Source organism: Sprattus sprattus (genome assembly GCF_963457725.1).
Source record: "Sprattus sprattus genome assembly, chromosome: 2".
NCBI classification, from domain to species: domain Eukaryota; kingdom Metazoa; phylum Chordata; class Actinopteri; order Clupeiformes; family Clupeidae; genus Sprattus; species Sprattus sprattus.
Window position 1 is genome coordinate 30800166 of NC_137921.1, and position 20000 is coordinate 30820165.

General features: G+C 46.5%; 1 protein-coding gene across 1 annotated transcript in view; it reads left to right on the forward strand.

Annotated features, from left to right (window-relative positions):
* Positions 1-20000, forward strand: part of oca2 (oculocutaneous albinism II) — a gene marked incomplete at both ends in the record, with an annotated part of 85697 nt that overhangs the window by 10794 nt on the left and 54903 nt on the right. Inside the window, 6 exons of the mRNA XM_080833706.1 lie at positions 1829-1982; positions 7622-7693; positions 8412-8477; positions 9427-9483; positions 11396-11520; positions 17440-17578. Coding sequence (XP_080689832.1) covers positions 1829-1982; positions 7622-7693; positions 8412-8477; positions 9427-9483; positions 11396-11520; positions 17440-17578 — 613 coding nt within the window. The remainder of the gene's footprint in view (positions 1-1828; positions 1983-7621; positions 7694-8411; positions 8478-9426; positions 9484-11395; positions 11521-17439; positions 17579-20000) is intronic.

Genomic DNA, 20000 nt, shown 5'->3' on the forward strand with positions numbered 1-20000 from the left:
AGGCTTCCGCTGTTTAACGGACCTGACTGAGTTATTCTAATTCCGATGCCCGCTGGAGGCCTAGCATGAACCGGAACATTCTGTCGGTTAGTTTGGTGTCTTGGGGAGCGTTGTGAGGGGGAATGCCGGTGGTCAGAGGTTGTTGGGTAAAAAAGCTGTCCTGCCTAATCCCAATCCACACTTCTGGGAATATTCATAACACCCTCTCATGTGGAAAAGCTCAGTGCAGATGGAACGGTGCCAGTTAACCTCTGACCTCTATGTGTACCGTACCCCCCAGACACCAACACAACCCACACCTCACCTCTATGTGTACCGTACCCCCCAGACACCAAACACAACCCACACCTCACCTCTATGTGTACCGTAGCCCACAGACACCAACACAACCCAAACCTCACCTCTATGTGTACCGTAGCCCACAGACGCTAACACAACCCAAACCTCACCTCTATGTGTACCGTAGCCCACAGACGCCAAACACAAGGAGGAGGATGTGCTGGGGAGGAGGAGGGGGTGCTGGGGAGGAGGAGGAGGTGCTGGGGAGGAGGAGGTGCTGGGGAGGAGGGGGGAGTGCTGGGGAGAAGGAGGAGGTGCTGGGGAGGAGGAGGTGCTGGGTGTTGATCCGCATCCACATCTCTCCTGATTTACTGCCACTGACAGATGGAGGGGCAAGACAGCTGAGCGTCTCCTGCTCCAAAGAGCGTGGGTGGGCTCAGGTCCCCGGCCGATATTAAAAGATGCAAATCTGAGCTCCGCCCGTAATGACTGAGGGGCCGCAGCGCTCCGGCCCTCTGTCCCCAGGCCAATATCAGCTGGCACTGGAGTGGAGCAGAAATGTGATTAGGGGTGGGAATCTCTTGGCACCTCACGATTCGATTCAAAATCGATTCAGAGGTCAACGATTCGATTTAAAATCGATTATCGATTATCGATTTAAAATCGATTTTGTAATTAAAAAAAAAAATTTTTTTTTTTTTTTTTTTTTTTACACATCCATTTTATGTTGAAATGCAAGCTGCATCGACTATTGCATTGCTCATAGAAAGTCAAAATTGTGACCATTAAAAGCTTTTACTCTAATAAAGCAAATAGCGAAGGTAATTCATCTGTTGATTTTCTTCAATTTAGACTCTGAGTTGCAAACTCAAATGATTCAATAGTCAAGATGCATCGATAATCGTTTTATTGGTTTCGAATTGATATTCGATAATCAATCGATAATTGCATTTCAACATGAAATGGATGTGTAAAAAAAACGATTATCAATTTTAAACCGATAAAACGATTATCAATCCATTTCGACTTTTAAAACATTTGAGTTTGCTACTTAGAGTCTTTGCTACACTTCCTACTTTGTGTTTGATAATTAAAGAAAATCAACAGATGAATTACCTTCTCTATTTTTTATGAGAGAAAAAGCTTTTCCTTGTCACAATTTTGACTTTCTATGAACAATCCAATAATCGATGCAGCTTGCATTTCAACATAAAATGGATGCGTAAAAAAAAAAAAAAAAAAAATTTTTTTTTTTTTTTTTTTAATTACAAAATCGATTATGAACTTTTCTGAATCGAGACAGAATCATTTTAGAGAGAATCGATTAAAATCGAATAATCGATTTTTTCCCCCACCCCTAAATGTGATTACAGGCTCACTCCCTCTGTTTTTCATTCCTCCCTTCCCTCCTTCCTTCTTTTCTTTCTTTCTTTCTTTCTCTCTCTTTTCCCTTCCCGTCATTGATTGTTTTTCTGTCTTTTTCTTTCTTCTTTGTTTATTTATTTGTTTCTTTCTTTTTCTTTCGTTCTCATGTTCCTTTCTCTCCCAGCTCCCCTGTCCTCATCACAGTGCAGGCATCTCTGCTGGACACCCAGGTCGTGCCCCTCTCCATGACTCACCAGTACCTCTACGCTACCGTGGAAACGCAGGTGCTCATCGCCGGCGTCATCCTGGCTGGGGTCTACGTACTCATCATCTTCGAGGTAAAGAGCCCCCCCCCCCCTCCCCCACCTCCCTCCAACATCCTGCACCCTATATCACAGACGCACGGCTCTTCACAGTGTTGTGACCTAGACCTGTATTTACAGATGTGTGTTGTTATTTACTCACAGGAAGGACTCATCTGAGCCTGTGCTATTTGCAGAGCGCTATTATTTATCTCTTCCGCCCACGTGTTTGTGTTCACACAACGGAGGTGTGTGGGTTTACACAAACGGCTCTGCCCATTGGCCAATAATAAAGCGAGGGCTATTTATAACCCAGATCTCAGCGGGTAAAAGTTCCCACTTCACGCAGTTGAGCTAATTCCTGGGTTGAAGCCGCCTCTATTTGTCTGGCTTTAGAGGAAAGGAGGCGTTATTGACATATTGGATGAAACTGCAGGCTAAGCTAAGCCCTCTAAACACCAAGAGGCACCTTCACTAAGCACAGAGAACAGAGTGACAATCACTTTTAGGAGAATCACTTTTAGTGAGGCTGTCAGATGCTATCTGTTTGAATGCCAGATGTCCTATGCATTCATGTCAGCGTAAAACAGCAGATGAATTTGGGAATCACACAGTGGGGTAAAAAAGTCTGGTTCTTAATACTTAGAGGCACTGTCTCCGCTTCACCACTAGAGGTCAGAAGAGAGACTCTCGCTCCCCTTGACTCTGTGCATAGGCTTTGCCTGCATGCTTTTCAGCGGCACACAGCCATGGTCAGTCAAACGCGTCCTCCCTACCTAAGATGCGGCAGCGAGCTCAAGAGCTTTCCGTGTCACGGCGATGCATTACCACCGAGCTGAGAATGAAGAAAAGGTCCTGTGTTGAACCTGAGGGTTGATTTCCAATCCAATACTAATTTCTTTTATTTTTTTATTTTCACCCTCCCTCTCTCCATCCCTCTCTCCCCATGTGTAGCTCCATGGGGTATAATTCAGTGTCCTCTTCCATTAGGCTGCCCGAAACTGAATTTCATGTTATTATATTAAAAGCCCAGGTGTGTGTCCTTCTCCATCAAAGGTCTGAGAATGTTTTTTTTTTTTCGTACAAAGATACAGCCTGACACAAAGAAGAATTTCAGTGTAGCCCAGGCTGTTAGGCTACATCAAGAAAAGAAAATGGATAATCAATCCTTTTCTATCATAAGTAAAGGAAGATTCTTTCCAGAAATAGAGAAATAGCTGTCCTGCATTGGAAAATGAAATTAAGGACCAACTGTGAATAGAAGTATACAAACAGACCGCCTACTAGTCTTACAGACAGTACTGTAAGGCTGTGCTACAAACAACATCTTCCTGAAGCTTTTAATTGCAGGCTTGCCTAATTAGCGGTACATCCTTTGTGACTGCGGAACAGTAGATCTTCTTTTCAAGGATGTATACCCCTGGTGGATGCCCAAGTGAAAAAGAAAACCTTGAGATTTTCTTTTTTGCAGTTTTTTGAACGGCCTCTTTATTTGCTACTTTTCAAAAGGCTCCTGTGTGACGGCAATGTACTATTCTTTGACGCCTTGAGAACACAGAACCATGGGGTACTCCTCGTTCTAATTATTCCTGTTTGTTCTTGGGGGAAAACGTGAGATGTGGTACAGTCCCGTAGATCATAATTAGCCCATTGTTAAGGAACATGTAGGCTGACAGGCTTTTTACGACAGTCTGAAAGTTTTCACATGCTCTAGTTTTGGTGCACAAAACTCTCTGTGTGTCATATTGGAAAGAACAATGGAAGTCTTCACCTTTTCTCCTTTCAATGTACACACACACATACCTACACACACTCACACACACACATACCTACACACACTCACACACACACATACCTACACACACTCACACACATACATACCTACACACACACACACACACACACACACACACACACACACACACACACACACACACACACACACACACACACACATACACATACAGACACAGACATAACTACACACACATACACACACATATCACGTGGATACACATTTGTTCTCTCTATCTATCTGTCTACCATTGTCTTTGTGCCCGGATAAGACCGAATTAGAATGACAGAACCATAGCATTGCACTCACAGTCCTTTTATCTTCATGTGAGTGTTGAACAGGATACAATGAACGGGACGTGAATACATAGTTACAGTTAAATACCGGAATTCTTTATTCCTGGTCAGACATCACGCTCTTTGCCTGCCCGATGGGAGTGATTTTCTGTTTAAGACCCTGACTCCACTAATTGCCCTCTTGCCTTAATCCTGCAGCTTTGCCCCCGTCTTTTTTTCAAGTCTTCCCAAGCAAGCATATCCTCTGGGCTCCGGAGGGCTCCTTGGCATAGCGGTCAGCCAAAGCCTCCAACCCTCAACCCAGAAACGCTACCCCCCTTCAGAGTGCAGTCGGTGACCTAGTTCTTCACTTCTTTTATTTATTTATTTTTTTGTTTCCATGAAATAAAGATGGCGGGGAAGCACCAGGGCTTTTCTGCCCGATCAAGCAGGCGTGTTTCTCCCACCGCGTTCAATGTTTCATGAGCCCTGCATCATACATGACCGTAGGATGTGCTTTCTCCTCAGGCCGTCCCAGCGGAGCGGGTTTAGCGTAACTCACCCGGAGTACTGTGCATGAAAACGACCCGCTCCCTGCTTTCAAATATTTCAAAGGAAATAACAAGCGTCTGGCCTCCCTACCTCTGAAATATGTCAGCTCATATAATCTACTCTGGAACAGTGGCTTAGCGTATTTCTCCCCACTGCGCTGTTCTCTCATCCTAAGGATGATTGGGTTGGTTTGGGAGAGCAGTCCATCTGTTCCAGAGCTAATGCTGTTTAAGGGACGGGTTATCAGGCCTCGCAGGTGCTAATGAGTGCTAAGAGGGAGTGTTAGACCAGCTCTCGGAGTGAGCAGCTCTTTTCTCTCGTCCCCGTGTGAGAGCGGTCTGACACGCACTCGTCTGCCGCGGTGCATAGTGTCCTTTAAAATTGAGTTTTCCTAACAAATCAGTTAAAAAAAAAAAACACTTTTCTGTGGCGGTGCACTGAGTCCTTAAAATCGACTCTTCCGAATGTTACGAATAGGTTCACGGCCATTTGCAATTCTAATGGCCAGAGACCCATCCATTAAACATGCGACAGCGGAGTGAGTCAGTTTGGCCACAGGACAGGCACCAGCGGGGGTGAACCTGTGCTCGTAGCCGTGCCGTCCAGAACTCTTGGCGCCCGAGGACCTGGCTGGCCAAGGTTCATATGATCTCACACCAAACGGCCTCTTTGCCATGCAGAAGGTCCAAACTCTTATTCAGATACGTGCCCATGCGCTTTTGGCTCGAGATAAAATTGTGTGTGTCCCCCATGGAATGTGTGAACCCAGACATCTGATTGTGAGTTTGTGATCGTAAGACATTGCCATTAGCTAGAAAAGGCATTACAAAAAAAAAAAAAAAAGACCATTTGAATTGTGAAATAGAGCAGAATAGAGTAGAATCTATTTCTATACACGGGGCACTTTTGCAATTAAATTGGTTTAAAATCATCACATATAAACTAAAGTGTTTATTCAAGATAAAAATTTGAACACACAAATAAATCCTAAATAGACTACAAGCTCACCCCCTCTGTGCTTTAATTCAGTGTGTTGTGAACATGGCTCTGTGAAGGACCTGGGGCAGGACGGATGTACCTCACAATCACGGCATTACCTAAATTGTTATCTTCACTGACGGGAAATGACAGGGAGACTCAGATGAGTGGTGCCTCAGGAGGGTTACATTAATTTGTCTGCGGCCCATTCGCAGCGACACCACCTCCCTCCCTCTCCTCTCCTCTACCCTCCTCTTCGCTCCTCTCCTCTCCTCCTTCTCTTCCGTCTCCTCTCCTCTCCTCTCCTCTCCTCTCCGCTCCTCTCTTCTCCTCTCCTCTCCTCTCCTCTACTCTACTCTACTCTACTCTACTCTACTCTACTCTCCGCTCCTCTCCTCTCCTCTCCTCTCCTCTCCTCTCCTCTACTCTACTCTACTCTACTGTACTCTACTCTACTCTTCGCTCCTCTCCTCTCCTCTCCTCTCCTCTCCTCTCCTCTCATCTCCTCCCTCTCCTCTCCTCTCCTCTCCTCCCTCTTCTCTACGCTCCTCTTCGCTCTCCTCCCCTTTCAAGCACCTCTCTGTGATTACTGTACCTGGTAATGAGGTGCCTCTGCCACCTACTTCTAAATAAAGCAGAAAGGTGTCTCCCCCCGACTCCATGAGACGACAATAGTGTTGGCAGAGGTGGCTGCCGACACCGTTTCTCCCTGACAGTGCGGGCCCGGGTCAACGCGCTTCAACAGAGGAAACATTTGCACGCGCCGAGCCCCTGGGGTGCTCTGTTCGTCCGACACTTTGTCTCGGAAAGGTGGGTGATGCTAGCGAGCAGAACCCCAAACCTTCTGGAACAATAAGCTCAGCCCTGTGAGGAGGCGCCCGCACCGCTAGCTGCTAATTATGGTGATTTCACTCCACAATGGGGCTCACGCCTAATCATATCTTAGAAAGAAGGAGGTTTTGCTCATTATTTGTTCTGTTTTGTTTCAATTTTTTGGTTCTTTTTTTTTTTTTTGATGAAGGCTGTCATTTCTCCCTAGGGAACTGCACTCTCTTACTCAGCCATAGAACCACTTACAGTAAAAGGCCTCTCAAGTCCCCCAGCAAAGACTGCATCACACAGACTCCTCTGTGGCCTCCTCTGAGTCTGTGAATCAGTGCACCTCTTCAGTAGAACACAATAGTTGCAGTGACGTGATGTGAGGTGGTGTACGACTGACAGGCAAGGTCCTCTGTGAGTGAATGGTATAGAGATATGTGTCTGAACTCTATTTCTCTCCTTGTGCATAATTCATCAAGCTTTGCAGTACCTAAACCGGAAGAGCGTAGCGCTCGCGATTGCCAGGGTAAAGGGTCAAATTGCCTTGGTGCACCAGTGCTGATATGCACTACAAGCCTTCAGGGCACCACATATAAACATCTGCTGCAGCTGAAAGACTAAACCTTGAGCTAGAAGGGTTTTTCCAAGTTATCCATCAAGGGAGGCCTTGTGTTGTCTGGTTGTGTCGGTACCTGCCTTCGTAAGAGGGTGATCATTTACATTTACATTTCGTCATTTAGCAGACGCTTTTATCCAAAGCGACTTACAAGGATGTATACACATTGTTTACATATTTACACTGATGGCACACTGCACATCAGGAGCAATTAGGGGTTCAGTGTCTTACTCAAGGGCGCTTCGACAGGGAATCGAACAATCTTCTGATTACTGAACGACTTCTCTACCTCCTGTACCACTGTCACCATGTTGTCTGCCAGTGAGTTAACCCTTGTGGTACTGCAGTAAGCACAAACAGAAGGTAATGTACAGGTAAGGGAGTGTTGGTAACAGTGTTGTTAACAGTGTTGTTAAAGTACCATGCATTTCAGTGGTACCCTTCTCATTGAGTGGTGTCACCCATACCTACGTTGTCAGCCAGCAAATTCACCCTTAAAAGAAAGCTATTTAGGCTACTGGATGCACTCTAGATATGTTTCCATAGACTGCTGTTTTACATGCGGTAGTAAACGCACATGTTAGGCAGCAGTGGGTTTATCTTCTCCAGTGATGGTAACAGTGCTGTTCTCTTTCTTCAGATCGTCCACAGGACCCTGGCGGCCATGTTGGGGTCCCTGTCTGCCCTGGCGGCGCTGGCCTTCATTGGAAATGTAAGGCTCCTGCTCGCTCCTCTGCTTCTCGCCGATAATGACTCCACTCTTATTGCAAGCGATGAGCTCCAGAGACTTATCAATTAGCCATGGGAGCCAAGATAGCCATTATGTCTCAATAGTTAGGAGTGCATGAAAGCGAGAGAGTGTGCGAGAGAGAGAGAGAGGCATTTATGCTTCATCATTAAGGCCGTGGAGAGCAGGCTTATTTTACTTGACTGCCTGGAGAATGCGATTAAGCACACACAAGATGGAGAGAGAGTGTGCGTATGAAAGTGTGTGTGTGTGTGTGTGTGTGTGTGTGTGTTGGTTGAGGGTGGGGGGTTGAGGTGACATAATCAGTTCAACAGCCTTGGTCACATTGCATTTAATGCAAGGATAACCAATAAAAAAGATTTGAAACAACAACAACTTCTTTCCTCCAGTGCACTTGAGCCAAAGGAAATGTTTAATGATTAATGATAAATCTCGAGCACAGTAGGCTGTTTTATCTGAACTGGTGGCCAGTCAGACATTTGAAACTCACTGACACCCTTAAGGAAGCTAATAGACCATTAAACTAAGAACAAGACTGGTATGAGTAATGAGCGAAAACTTCAGTCCCTGCTGCACTATCTGGTGGGTTCAGAGCAAGTTGTCTGCTAATGACTTGGAGACTATAAAGACGGAGTGATATTTACTGGTGGTCTCGCTCTCTGCTTCTCTCCCCGGCCCCCAGAGGCCCAGTCTGTCGACGGTGGTGGAGTGGATCGACTACGAGACGCTGGCTCTGTTGTTCGGCATGGTGAGTGAAATCTCTCTTTCTGGTGCGCTTTCCACGACAAATATATGCTTTCCTGTGAAGTGCGCTGTCAGGGCTGCATCCTCAGCATTGCCTACATGAAACGAATCTCATTCGCTTTCAAAGAAAAAAATAAGTGAGAAAAAAACAAGGTCTGTGATATTGTTTTACTTGTGTGTGTGCCCCCCCCCGATGCTGAAATGCAACAAGCACACACCGCTCCACCAAAGCCCCATCCTCTTATGTCTTACTGCTAGAGACGATCTCTTCAAGGTCCTGATGTGTTCAAAGCCTGTCTCCATGGCAACACGCCCGTCCAATCACTCCTGATGCAAAGTGGCGATGACTACATGCTAAAAGTAGTTACGAGAGAGAAATGAAAGCCAAGCGGAGCAGAATGAAAGCCAACGCTTCGCTTTCAACAATTCACCATGCAGTCGCTGATCCAAACGAGAGTGAGATTTATAAACATGATTTGAAAAATGAATAAAATTTCAACTTTCCTGGCTCAGAATGGCTGTAGATACAGGGAGCATGAAGATCCGGCCCATCAGGGATGAACTCCCGGGCGTTAAACAGGCAGTGTGATTTGTGAAACATGAAAAAAGCTATAAAACTCAGAAAAAAAGAGGACGCAGGGCTTTTATTTGATTAATGAGGACATTTTTTTCAGAGAGTTTTTGATTTCTCTTCCGTTCCATTTCTAGATGTCACTTGAATATTCATCATTTCAATCTGTTTTGTGTTATGGGGCTTTGTGTTATTTATTTTCAGACAAATACCCTGATGACTAAGTACCCCCCAGAGAACCTGTAAACGGCTAGTTAAGGATATCACAAGCTCTCTATTTGGCCCACTTCTACAGCGTCCCTGATAAACCCTTACAGTAGTAGAGCACAGCTTGCTTTTTGAAAGGATGTTGTGATTTCATGTCCTGTTTTTTTTGTTTCAGATGATCTTAGTGGCCATATTCTCCGAGACGGGCTTCTTTGACTACTGTGCTGTGAAGGTAACCTCGCCGCCGTGCCGAAAGACTATGTCGTTTTCGAGAGTTTGTGTGATTGATGTGTGTGCGTGTGTGCGGCGTCTCACCCAAGGCTCCCTGGCAGCTGGTCATCTTCGGGGAGGAAGACTCCAGACGTGACCGCGCTAAAAGGACTCGATGAGTTACACGCATCTCAGAACACGTCCTTTACGCTTCATGGGGATACACTCAAATTCACAACAAATCAAACAGCTACATACACTGCTGAATAGGCTGCATGTGTTTATTCCATGGTGCAAAAACCTATTTAAACCTTTTTCTTTGGTTTTGTTCTATTTGGCTTGTTCAGTTGAGGTCTGTTCTACGGCTGGTTTTGGCCTTGGGGCATAGTGGGAACCAGCATCACTCATTTCTCCCTTGGGCTGGGGAGCGCTCCTGTAAAAATGATTTTGAAGAAGGAGGGTTGAGGGGGTGGGGGGGAGAAGGGGGTGGGGCGGAGAAGGAGGGTGGGGGGTGGTGGGTGGGGTAAAGAAGAAGGAGAGTGGGGGCGTGAGAGGTGTGAGCTGGAAATCCTGTTAGGCTGCAGCTGAGGGGTCCATGAACCCTGCCACACCAAACCCTTCTGTGGAATTAATGCGCAGCGGCGCGGGGGAGCGTGCGGTAGCCTGGCACTCCTGTCCTTCAGGTAAAGCGCGCCGCCTCTCTGCGTGCCGTAGCACACCTGAAAGAGGGAGAAGCACGGACTCATGAATACAAAGCAAGCCCCTTTCTCCACAAGGGCAGGCACTCTAGAATTAACATACAGTATCAGCTCAAAGATGACCTTCCTGTCCTTAGTCCAAGTCCCCCCTCCCCTCTAAGAGCAGCCACCCACACCTGCTCTGTGTTTGAACAGAACATCAGTGCGGACCGTATGCTGTAGTGGGATCTGTGTGAGCGAGCCTGTGTTTGTATCTGTTTTAATGTGATTTGTCATCTGCTAGCATCTCTCTGGGTACACTTTGAGCGTCTGGAGTTTGTGTCGACCTGATTGGGTCCGATTGTTAGAAGAGTGCAACTAAGTTTCCTTTCTGTGGAGTACGCTTAGTTTGTGTGTGCATTTGAGTGAATGAATGCACCCTGATTGCATGCTCGTGCCTGTGTGTACGGTGTGTGTGTGTGTGTGTGTATGTGGGTGTGTGTGTGTGTGTGTGTGTGTGTACGTGTGTGTACGGTCCCTGATTGCTACCTAAACGAGGTCAGGGCCAGGCAGCGTTGCAGGGTAGAAGTAACACCCCCATAATTCAGCTTGATTAGGATGATTCCGGACAGCTGAGTTAACGTATCCATGGAGATACCCTAACACCAGCAGTGGCCCTGTTGCCGGGGGTCGCGGCTCTCTGGAACGTTCCGTGTGTCGGAATGAAACAAATTGGAGCACCAACTTGCACTTAAGCAGAGTGAGGCTGCCTGAATACTTGCTGCCAATTTTTTTTTGCATGGCAACAAAAGAAAAGGAGAGAAAAGTCACGACCATGAAATGATTATTTGCTGCCTTTCTTTGGGGGATTGAACTGTATTTTTCTCTGCCCTTTCACAGTACATTTCTTGTCCTACGAGATTTGCTGTGTTCACATAATTGCTTTGGTTTACAAAATGAAATCGCTAATGACATGAATTGTCTGAACAAGGGGGGAAAAAAGAACAAACAAACTCAATATCATGGTTAAATTATCCCATTTAGCAGACTCTACCAACCACTGCTTTTAGTGCCCCGCTAATTTGTTCTGATTAGAACATTGTCAAGGCACAAACAAGCCACCAATTTGTTGTTGTTGTTGTTGTGGTTGTGTATTGCGCCCCTTATTTTGGCTGACGTGAGGTGGATGTAGTCGGGGCTCATTGTTCCCTGCTGGAGTTGCCGTCTTATGGCTTCTTCCCCACCTTCCTCTCGCAGGCCTACCAGCTGTCCAGAGGCCGGGTGTGGCCCATGATCATCATCCTCTGCCTGATCGCCGCCATCCTCTCTGCCTTCCTGGACAACGTCACCACTATGATGCTCTTCACGCCTGTCACCATCAGGTACGTCACACGCTCACGGCGACCCCCTCCACAGCGTCAAGTCACTTTATACAGTGCATTCCAGAACGACAGGAGTTTTACTAAAGTGCCTTTCAGTCTAGGCAAATACAAATAAACATGAATTAAAGGAAATAAACATTAAAATCAAAGCAAAAAATGTAATACATACATGTATAACACGAAATTACACAAAAAACAAAATGCTAAATGAGCTAGTAGCTTACAGTTACGAGGGGTGGGGTTTGGTGTGTAAGTAAGGTTCGGAGGTGATGAGGTGTGTGTAAGTGAGGATTGGACGTGATGAGGTGTGTGTAAGTGAGGATTGGACGTGATGAGGTGTGTGTAAGTGGGGTCTGGATGGGATGAGGTGTGTGTTAGTGGGGTTTGGACGGGATGAGGTGTGTGTAAGTGAGGTTCGGACGTGATGAGGTATATGTAAGTGGGGTTCGGACGTGATGAGGTGTGTGTTAGTGGGGTTCAGACGGGATGAGGTGTGTGTAAGGGCACTAAGTGGAGGCACTTGGTTCTCTCATCCATGAAGCGCTCGCGGGGTTTCCATTCCGGAGCCAAGCAGGCACACACACACACACACACACACACACACACACACACCTGTCTCTAATTTAATCTTCCGCTCCCGCTCTTCACACAAGATTGATTAGAGCTGTCAGGCGTGCGGCGCTGGACGGGTGGAATGGAATCTCTGCCCGCTCAAAAGAGATTTCTCACCCTCCCCCCAACACCCCCCCCCCTCCCCCTTATTCAGATGCAACAAACGCTGCACGCTCAGGGTTGTTCAAATCAATCGTGTTTTTACAGACTCTGTGTGACAGCACACAAAGCTGTCCCATTTGAGGATACTATATCTAATTTTCATTCATATATTTTTTCTCACTCTCCCCCCCGTCTCTAACTCTCTCTCATTCTCTCTCTCTTTCTCTTATGCTGCTCTCGTTCACTTCAGTCCATATTTGGCCCTTTCTTTCCTCTGCCTCCGAGGCTGAAGCACAGGGCCCCCAGTGTTTAAATGCTCTCTTAATGTAATTAGGCGGCTATTTAATAAAAGGACTGTGTCCTCGAGAGAGGATGTGGGGTCCTGGAGGCAGTGGCGCCTCCAGAAAATTATTCCAGGGGTGGCCAGTGGGGGCCACAGCAAATCTTAGGGTGGCAAACAAAAAAAAAAAAAACATAACCCAATTTAATAATCTACTATTTATTCTAATAAATCTATATCTATGTAATATGGTGTATACAGACATATTTTGATCTCTTGACTGTTAATGGCAACTCTCAAACAAGCAATCTTGTTTTACATGTGTACGTATACTATACAGTAGCCTATTTCACAGTAGCTAAATAGTAGTACCATTTATATAACTGTACTTTTCCTTGACAATTACTGTAGTTTTAATTTTGATGTTTAAATGAACAATACATTTGAAAACACCCCAAAAATATTTTTGATATTGCTTTATTGTGCAGTGCACAGATTTACAGCACAGGTTATAATAGGTCCATTTAAATAGACAGTTAAACTATTAAAACAATTAAACAGTTCCATCTTAGAATATTGCCTAAATATATTCACAAGCTTGCCATTTTCAACAAAATCTGTATGAACAGAAATTAAACATTGAAAAAACAATGGACAATACATGAACAGTTCAGATACATTAATTTGCAATGAATTTACAGAAATTGGATTGCTTTGTTTTTCCTTGAAAATAAAATTAAGATTGAACTTTGATAGAGCAAATGACCAAAAACATGTAGCCTAATCTTCTCAACCGAAATTAATCCTCAGGCATTCCTATCAAACTTTCGGATTCCTGGTATATTGAAACATGATGCCATTACATTACTGATGTTAGCCTATTTGAAATATCCATTTCAGTAGCAAGGATACCTATTTTATCTCTGTAACTTTACCTGCTGGCCCAGGAACCGTCGCTGACACGGCGTGTTCTGTGCCTGATCTATCCACCTCTTCCAGTTCATTGCCTAGCTTTACCTGTTCGGTCCGTGTATCTTCTGGCCAACCGATTTTCGTTTTAAAACCAGGAAATGGAAAACGGACAACGAGCCGTCTCCCGTCTACCGTCTCGGAGTCGGAAAATGGGAAACGAGGAACGAACCTATTTCCCATTTCCCATTTATTTTCCAAACGGGGAACGGGTCGTTTTCTGTGGTTCGTGTGCGTGGTTATGAATGGAAATTCGGGTAAATAAAAACAGGGGCAATTTTCCATCACTGATTTTGCATTAATATGACCCGGAACTTGATGTCTTTTGTCAGTGTCTGTTAATCATGGCTACCGTTGATGAAGTTACAAGTAAGCAACAAGTGTCCGAGAATAGTAGGCTACACCATCAGCGGACTGGCCCCGAGCTGCAAGACCCCTGTCTCCATCCTCCACAGGCACCAGGATGTGAAGATAATGTGTTCGAGGACAGTGCACCATCAGCTGACTGGCCCCGAGCTTCTAGGCCCTTGTTTTCATCCTCCACAGGCACCGGGATGTCAAAAATATGTGTCCGAGGACAGAGCACCATCCACGGACTCTCTACGAGCTTCCAGGCCCTTGTTTTCAACCTCCACAGGCACCGGGATGTTAGAAATATGTGTCCGCCAAAGATGCACCATCAACTGACTCTCTACAAGCGTCTAGGCCCTTGTCACAGAACCAGTCCCGGGTCATATTAATGCAAAATCAGTGATGGAAAATTGCCCCTGTTTTTATTTACCCGAATTTCCATTCATAACCACGCACACGAACCACAGAAAACGTTCGAAACGTTTTGAAATCGGAAATCGGAAATAGGTTCGTTCCTCGTTTCCCATTTTCCGACTCCGAGACGGGAGACGGCTCGTTATTCGTTTTCCATTTCCTGGTTTTAAAACGAAAATCGGTTGGCCAGAAGATACACGGACCCTGTTCCTCCTCATTCTCATTCTCCCCTGGCTGTTTTTCCGTTTTTCGTTTCATCCTCTGAAAATTGACACACCATTTCAGTATTAGTTGTTAGCTATGCTTACTTTCCCGCTTAGCAATGCTAGCGTGAATTCAACAATAATAAAACGTAATGAGTAAGTTCAGTTTTAAGAATGAAGTAAAGGGTATGTATTTCCTTTGAGAGTTCACCATTGTGTGATATACATACCCACTAGAAGTTTTCTCGTCGGAAATGTTGTCCAAGTGCTGTTCAAAAGGTGTTGTCCAAGTGCTGTGTACTACTACGGTCTCCGTCTTCCACGTTTCCTTCAAATCTCTCATAGCAATCACCAACAAGCAACGTCAGGGAGGGGGAGCTAGCTACAATGTCAGCAAGAGCAGCGCGCTGTATCTTGCTACAAAATAGTTTTCACATTACGAACAACTATTGTGAATTTAAAAAAAATCTCGAGTACATTAAATATTTGAAATAAATATGCATAATAAAATGTGTCTTAGGGGTGGCAAATGGGGTGGCAAAGAATGATTTTGGGGTGGCAGCAGCCACCCCTCGCCACCCCTTGGTGGCGCCACTGCCTGGAGGGTCTTAATAAAAGGACTGTGTCCTCGAGAGAGGATGTGGGGTCTTGGAGGGTCTTAATAAAAGGACTGTGTCCTCGAGAGAGGATGTGGGTCCTGGAGGGTCTTAATAAAAGGACTGTGTCCTCGAGAGAGGATGTGGGTCCTGGAGGGTCTTAATAAAAGGACGGTGTCCTCGAGAGAGGATGTGGGTCCTGGAGGGTCTTAATAAAAGGACTGTGTCCTCGAGAGAGGATGTGGGTCCTGGAGGGTCTTAATAAAAGGACTGTGTCCTCGAGAGAGGATGTGGGTCGTGGAGGGTCTTAATAAAAGGACGGTGTCCTCGAGAGAGAGGATGTGGGTCCTGGAGGGTCTTAATAAAAGGACTGTGTCCTCGAGAGAGGATGTGGGTCCTGGAGGGTCTTAATAAAAGGACTGTGTCCTCGAGAGAGGATGTGGGTCCTGGAGGGTCTTAATAAAAGGACTGTGTCCTCGAGAGAGGATGTGGGTCCTGGAGGGTCTTAATAAAAGGACTGTGTCCTCGAGAGAGGATGTGGGTCCTGGAGGGTCTTTGCCTCAGAACTCCTCTGTGTCGCTCCCTGGCTTTGAGCGTTATGCAAGGAGATGTGAGGTTATGCCCTCCGACTCGCCCAAGCCTCCTGCTTCATCATTCTCTTTCTCGCTCCATTTCATTCCATATGCTCTCTCGCCCCTTTTCCCCGTCTCTCAATGTTCTGACCGAGCTGGGACAGCGACATTCCGAAAAAATTTACTCCTGCCATGTTACTCAGTGAGAGGATAGGCGTCATGAGCGATGTTAGGAGAACGCCTGATTTTTATGCACTGTTCGCTTACGCAGGTAGTCAATTCAACTCTTTGGCACTTTGGCTGCAGGCATAACACGTCTGGAGTCAGTAGTGAGGTTTTTAGTGCAAGCAGAGGCAGCATGCTGATCCCCTTGCTCTGCCTGAAGGCTGTGATGGAGACGCTTGCTGTTTAGTTGGAGGGGAATTCACTTTTCAGTTTTAGTCCTTGAGACCACAGGATGGTGAGGGTGGTGGTGGTGGGGGCGGGCAGGCAGGCAGGCAGGCAGGCAGGCAGGCAGGCAGGCAGGCAGACAGACAGACAGACAGACAGACAGACAGACTGACAGGGAGGGAGAGAGAGAGTCAGGCAGACAGACAGACAGACAGACAGACAGACAGACAGGAGGGAGGGAGTCAGACAGACAGGGAGTCAGACAGACAGACAGACAGACAGACAGACAGACAGACAGACAGACAGACAGAAGGCAGACAGGTAGTCAGTCAGTCAGTCAGTCAGACAGACAGACAGACAGACAGACAGACAGACAGACAGACAGACAGACAGACAGGCAGGCAGGCAGTCAGGCAGACCAGAGCTGCTTTTCATGCCACTGTTTACATCAGTGTCGTAGATTTGCTCCTGTCGCCAATCTGTCAGCTTTCATCAAACTGTCATTTGTCAAAGTTTCTATCAGGCTGCATGGAAGCTGCTTGAGATGGGTCTGAAGTAACGGCTGTCATTAGGCTCCTCTGGAAAGCGCCCATTAGTTTAGTTCACTTTCGGGTAGGTGTATTTATCTGAAGGGCTTCATCAGAAAGAATAAGCAACCTCTCCCTCACAGACAGTCATGTGTGCGCACTGCGCAGCCATGGATATATTGATGAGTCATACCCAGAGCACGTCGCTCAATTAAGAATGGGCAATTAGAGACTGAGTGCGGCTCTTTTGAAGTCCTTTCTTTGCTCATCCGAGGCTTTTATCTGCGGCATTCTTTCCCGCGGCTCTGCGTTCCCCCTTCCCCCGCGGCACAGCTGGATATTTACAGATGTAAACCCCGCCTAAATGCCTCGCTTTGGAGCGGTGATTGATGTCGGCACCACCTGGGTCCCGGGGGGGGGGGGGGGGGGTGGGGGACCAGAGGGCCTTTGCCCTGCCCTGCCCTGGTGCCCTGGTGCCCTGGTGCCCTGGTGCCCTTGTGTCCTGTAAAGAACAAGGAATTCATTTTATTGAGTTGGATTTACAGCGTCCTTCTTCGTATTGTTCCCATCGTAATTCCATGTTGCCTATTTGCTGATGTGGTGTAGCAGTGAGGTTCACACGTAAGGTCCTGAGAGATAGCCTGGCCTGGCGGCTCACAAACCAAGATGTGCATTTCGCTCTTGTGTGTTGGGTTGAACCCTAATGGATGAGGTCACCAACTCTCTCTCTCTCTCTCTCTCTCTCTCACCTCTCCTTCGAATCAACAGCTTCCAAATTATGTCTCTTCCTCCCTCCATTCTTCCATCTTTCCCTCCTTTCTATCCCTTTACCCTTTCCTTTGCCCTTAGGGGCAATCTAACGAAGACTAAAGGGGCTCTTCTGTTTCTGTGCTGCTTTGGCAGGCTCTGTGAGGTGCTCAATCTGGACCCCAAAAATGTTCTCATCGCCGAGGTAATCTTCACCAACATTGGGGGGGCGGCCACAGCTGTGGGAGACCCACCCAACGTCATCATCGTCTCCAACCAGGACCTGCGGCAAAAAGTAGGCCACTCTCTGTGCAAGCTTGCATTGTGTGTGTGTGTGTGTGTGTGTGTGTTTGTTTGTTTAAGGGGGTTGGACCTCAATTTTGGAGGTGGATCAGGTTGGTACACATCATACATCACTCTGCACAGCTGACGCACAACACACACACATACACAGACACACACACACACAAACACACACACACACATACACAGACACACACACACATACGCAGACACCCACACACACACACATATGCAGACGCACACACACACACACGCACAGACACACACACTACATCTGTCTTGGACTGTGGAACGAAACACATCTTTTCCCATTAAACTTCAAAGCCTCTCTGTCAGCCCCTCACCGTCACAAGAGACCAGCACCTTTAATTATACAAAAGAACAATCTGCCTAAACCCACAGAGACTCTCTCACACACACAAACTATCATATGCACACACACTCAATCGCTCTCTCATAAACACACACACACACACACAGACACACACACAGGAGGCAAAGCTATTGAATCTGGGTAATAACACACAAAGCAGTGGAGAGGGGATTAGGCTTGTCAGTCTTATGGAGTGGCGACCCCCCCCCCTGACATTGACACCAAGCCTTTTGTCTTAGTGGGTGAAGGCATCTGAATTACACACACACACACACACACACACACACACTCAAACACCCACCCACCAACCCACACACACACTCTCACTCCCACACACTCATTCACTCACTCTCACTCACACACATATTGCACACACAAACATACTGCACACACATACTGTACACACATAAAGGAATACAGGCGTCTCCTGCTGAACACTCAAGTTAAGAGAGTGAAAGGGGTGGTAGAGAGAGAGAGAGGGAATGAGGGAGAGAGAGAGCTGAGTAAAAGAAACACAGAGAGAGAGAGATGTGGAGAGAGAGAGTGAGTGACTATGGGTGTTGTGCAGGGGCCGATGTAAAGAGAAGAAAGGGTCTGTCTTTGTTTATAAACCCGTGAGACCGCTGCATTAGGTGTGCATGTGTCTTCTTTGGACATAAAAGATGATGCTTTGTTGGCACAGTATTCAAAGACCTGTTTGTGTGTGTGTCTGTGTGTGTGAGTGTCTGTGTTTGTATTTCTGTGGGTGCATACATTTGTGTGTGTGTGTGTGTGTGTGTGTGTGTGTGTGTGTGTGTGTGTGTGAATTTCCTGTATTTTGATTTATGCCTTTAACCTTGATGGGTAGGCAGCCTAAATGCAGCACATCCCCTTAAAAGGCCTGTTTTAGGAACAGCACTTACCTTTAAAGAAACGGAAAGCGCTAACAGCTCCTCTCCACCACATTCACTGGGCTGACATCAAAGCACACTGATTCCCACTCAAGTGTTATTAGACACACAAGAATCCTGGAGGCTGATAGTGGAGGCCACTTGGAGGTAAAAGAAAGGCTTTAAGAATACCCCATTTCTGTCTCACTCCTGGGGTCAGTTTTGGCTGTCATTTGCTCAGCCCGTTTTGCTTTTAACATGCCGTTAACATAATTAAATATGCCGCTGTGTGGAATTGCTTGCGACCATTATCAGCATCCTCATGGTTTACCCAGTCTCGGCTGTTTGTGTTGATGATAGCAAGGATTACATCAGCTGCTTGGGCTCTTCTTATGACTGAGGAACGCTTTGCGACGGGGCTGGATACAATTGTAATCAGTTTTAGGTTGAAAGTGTTGGCTGCCCTCAGCGTGCCCCCCTCTAAAAAACTGACACACACACACACACACACACACACACACACACAGCGTGCCCCCCTCTAAAAAACTGTCTTTTTTCAGAGGGTAAGTGCTCTCCTGGGTCAGAACTCATTACTGCGCTCAAGATCCCAAAGAAAAGCTGTCCTTGGCGGTGGAAGCGATGTAATCCTTGTGCATGTTTGGAAATTAGGCCCAGGTTACTTGGGTTTTTTTCCTGCTGCTTTTCCTTGGCAAGGTTACAGCACAAACACTGCGAAAGCTTGTATGTAAGAATGAAAAAGAAAAAGAGAGCAAACACACTACAGCACACACTCACACACACACTACATCACACAATCACTCACACACATTACCACACACTCACACACACACACTACAGCACACACTCACACACACACGCACTACAGCACACTCTTACTCACACACACACTACATCACACAATCACTCACACACATTACCCCACACTCACACACACACTACAGCACACACTCACACACACACGCACTACAGCACACTCTTACTCACACACACACTACAGCACACACTCACACACACACACATTACCCCACACTCACACACACACACACACTACAGCACACACTCACACACACACACACACACATTACCCCACACTCACACACACACACACTACAGCACACACTACTCACACACACTACAGCACACACACACAC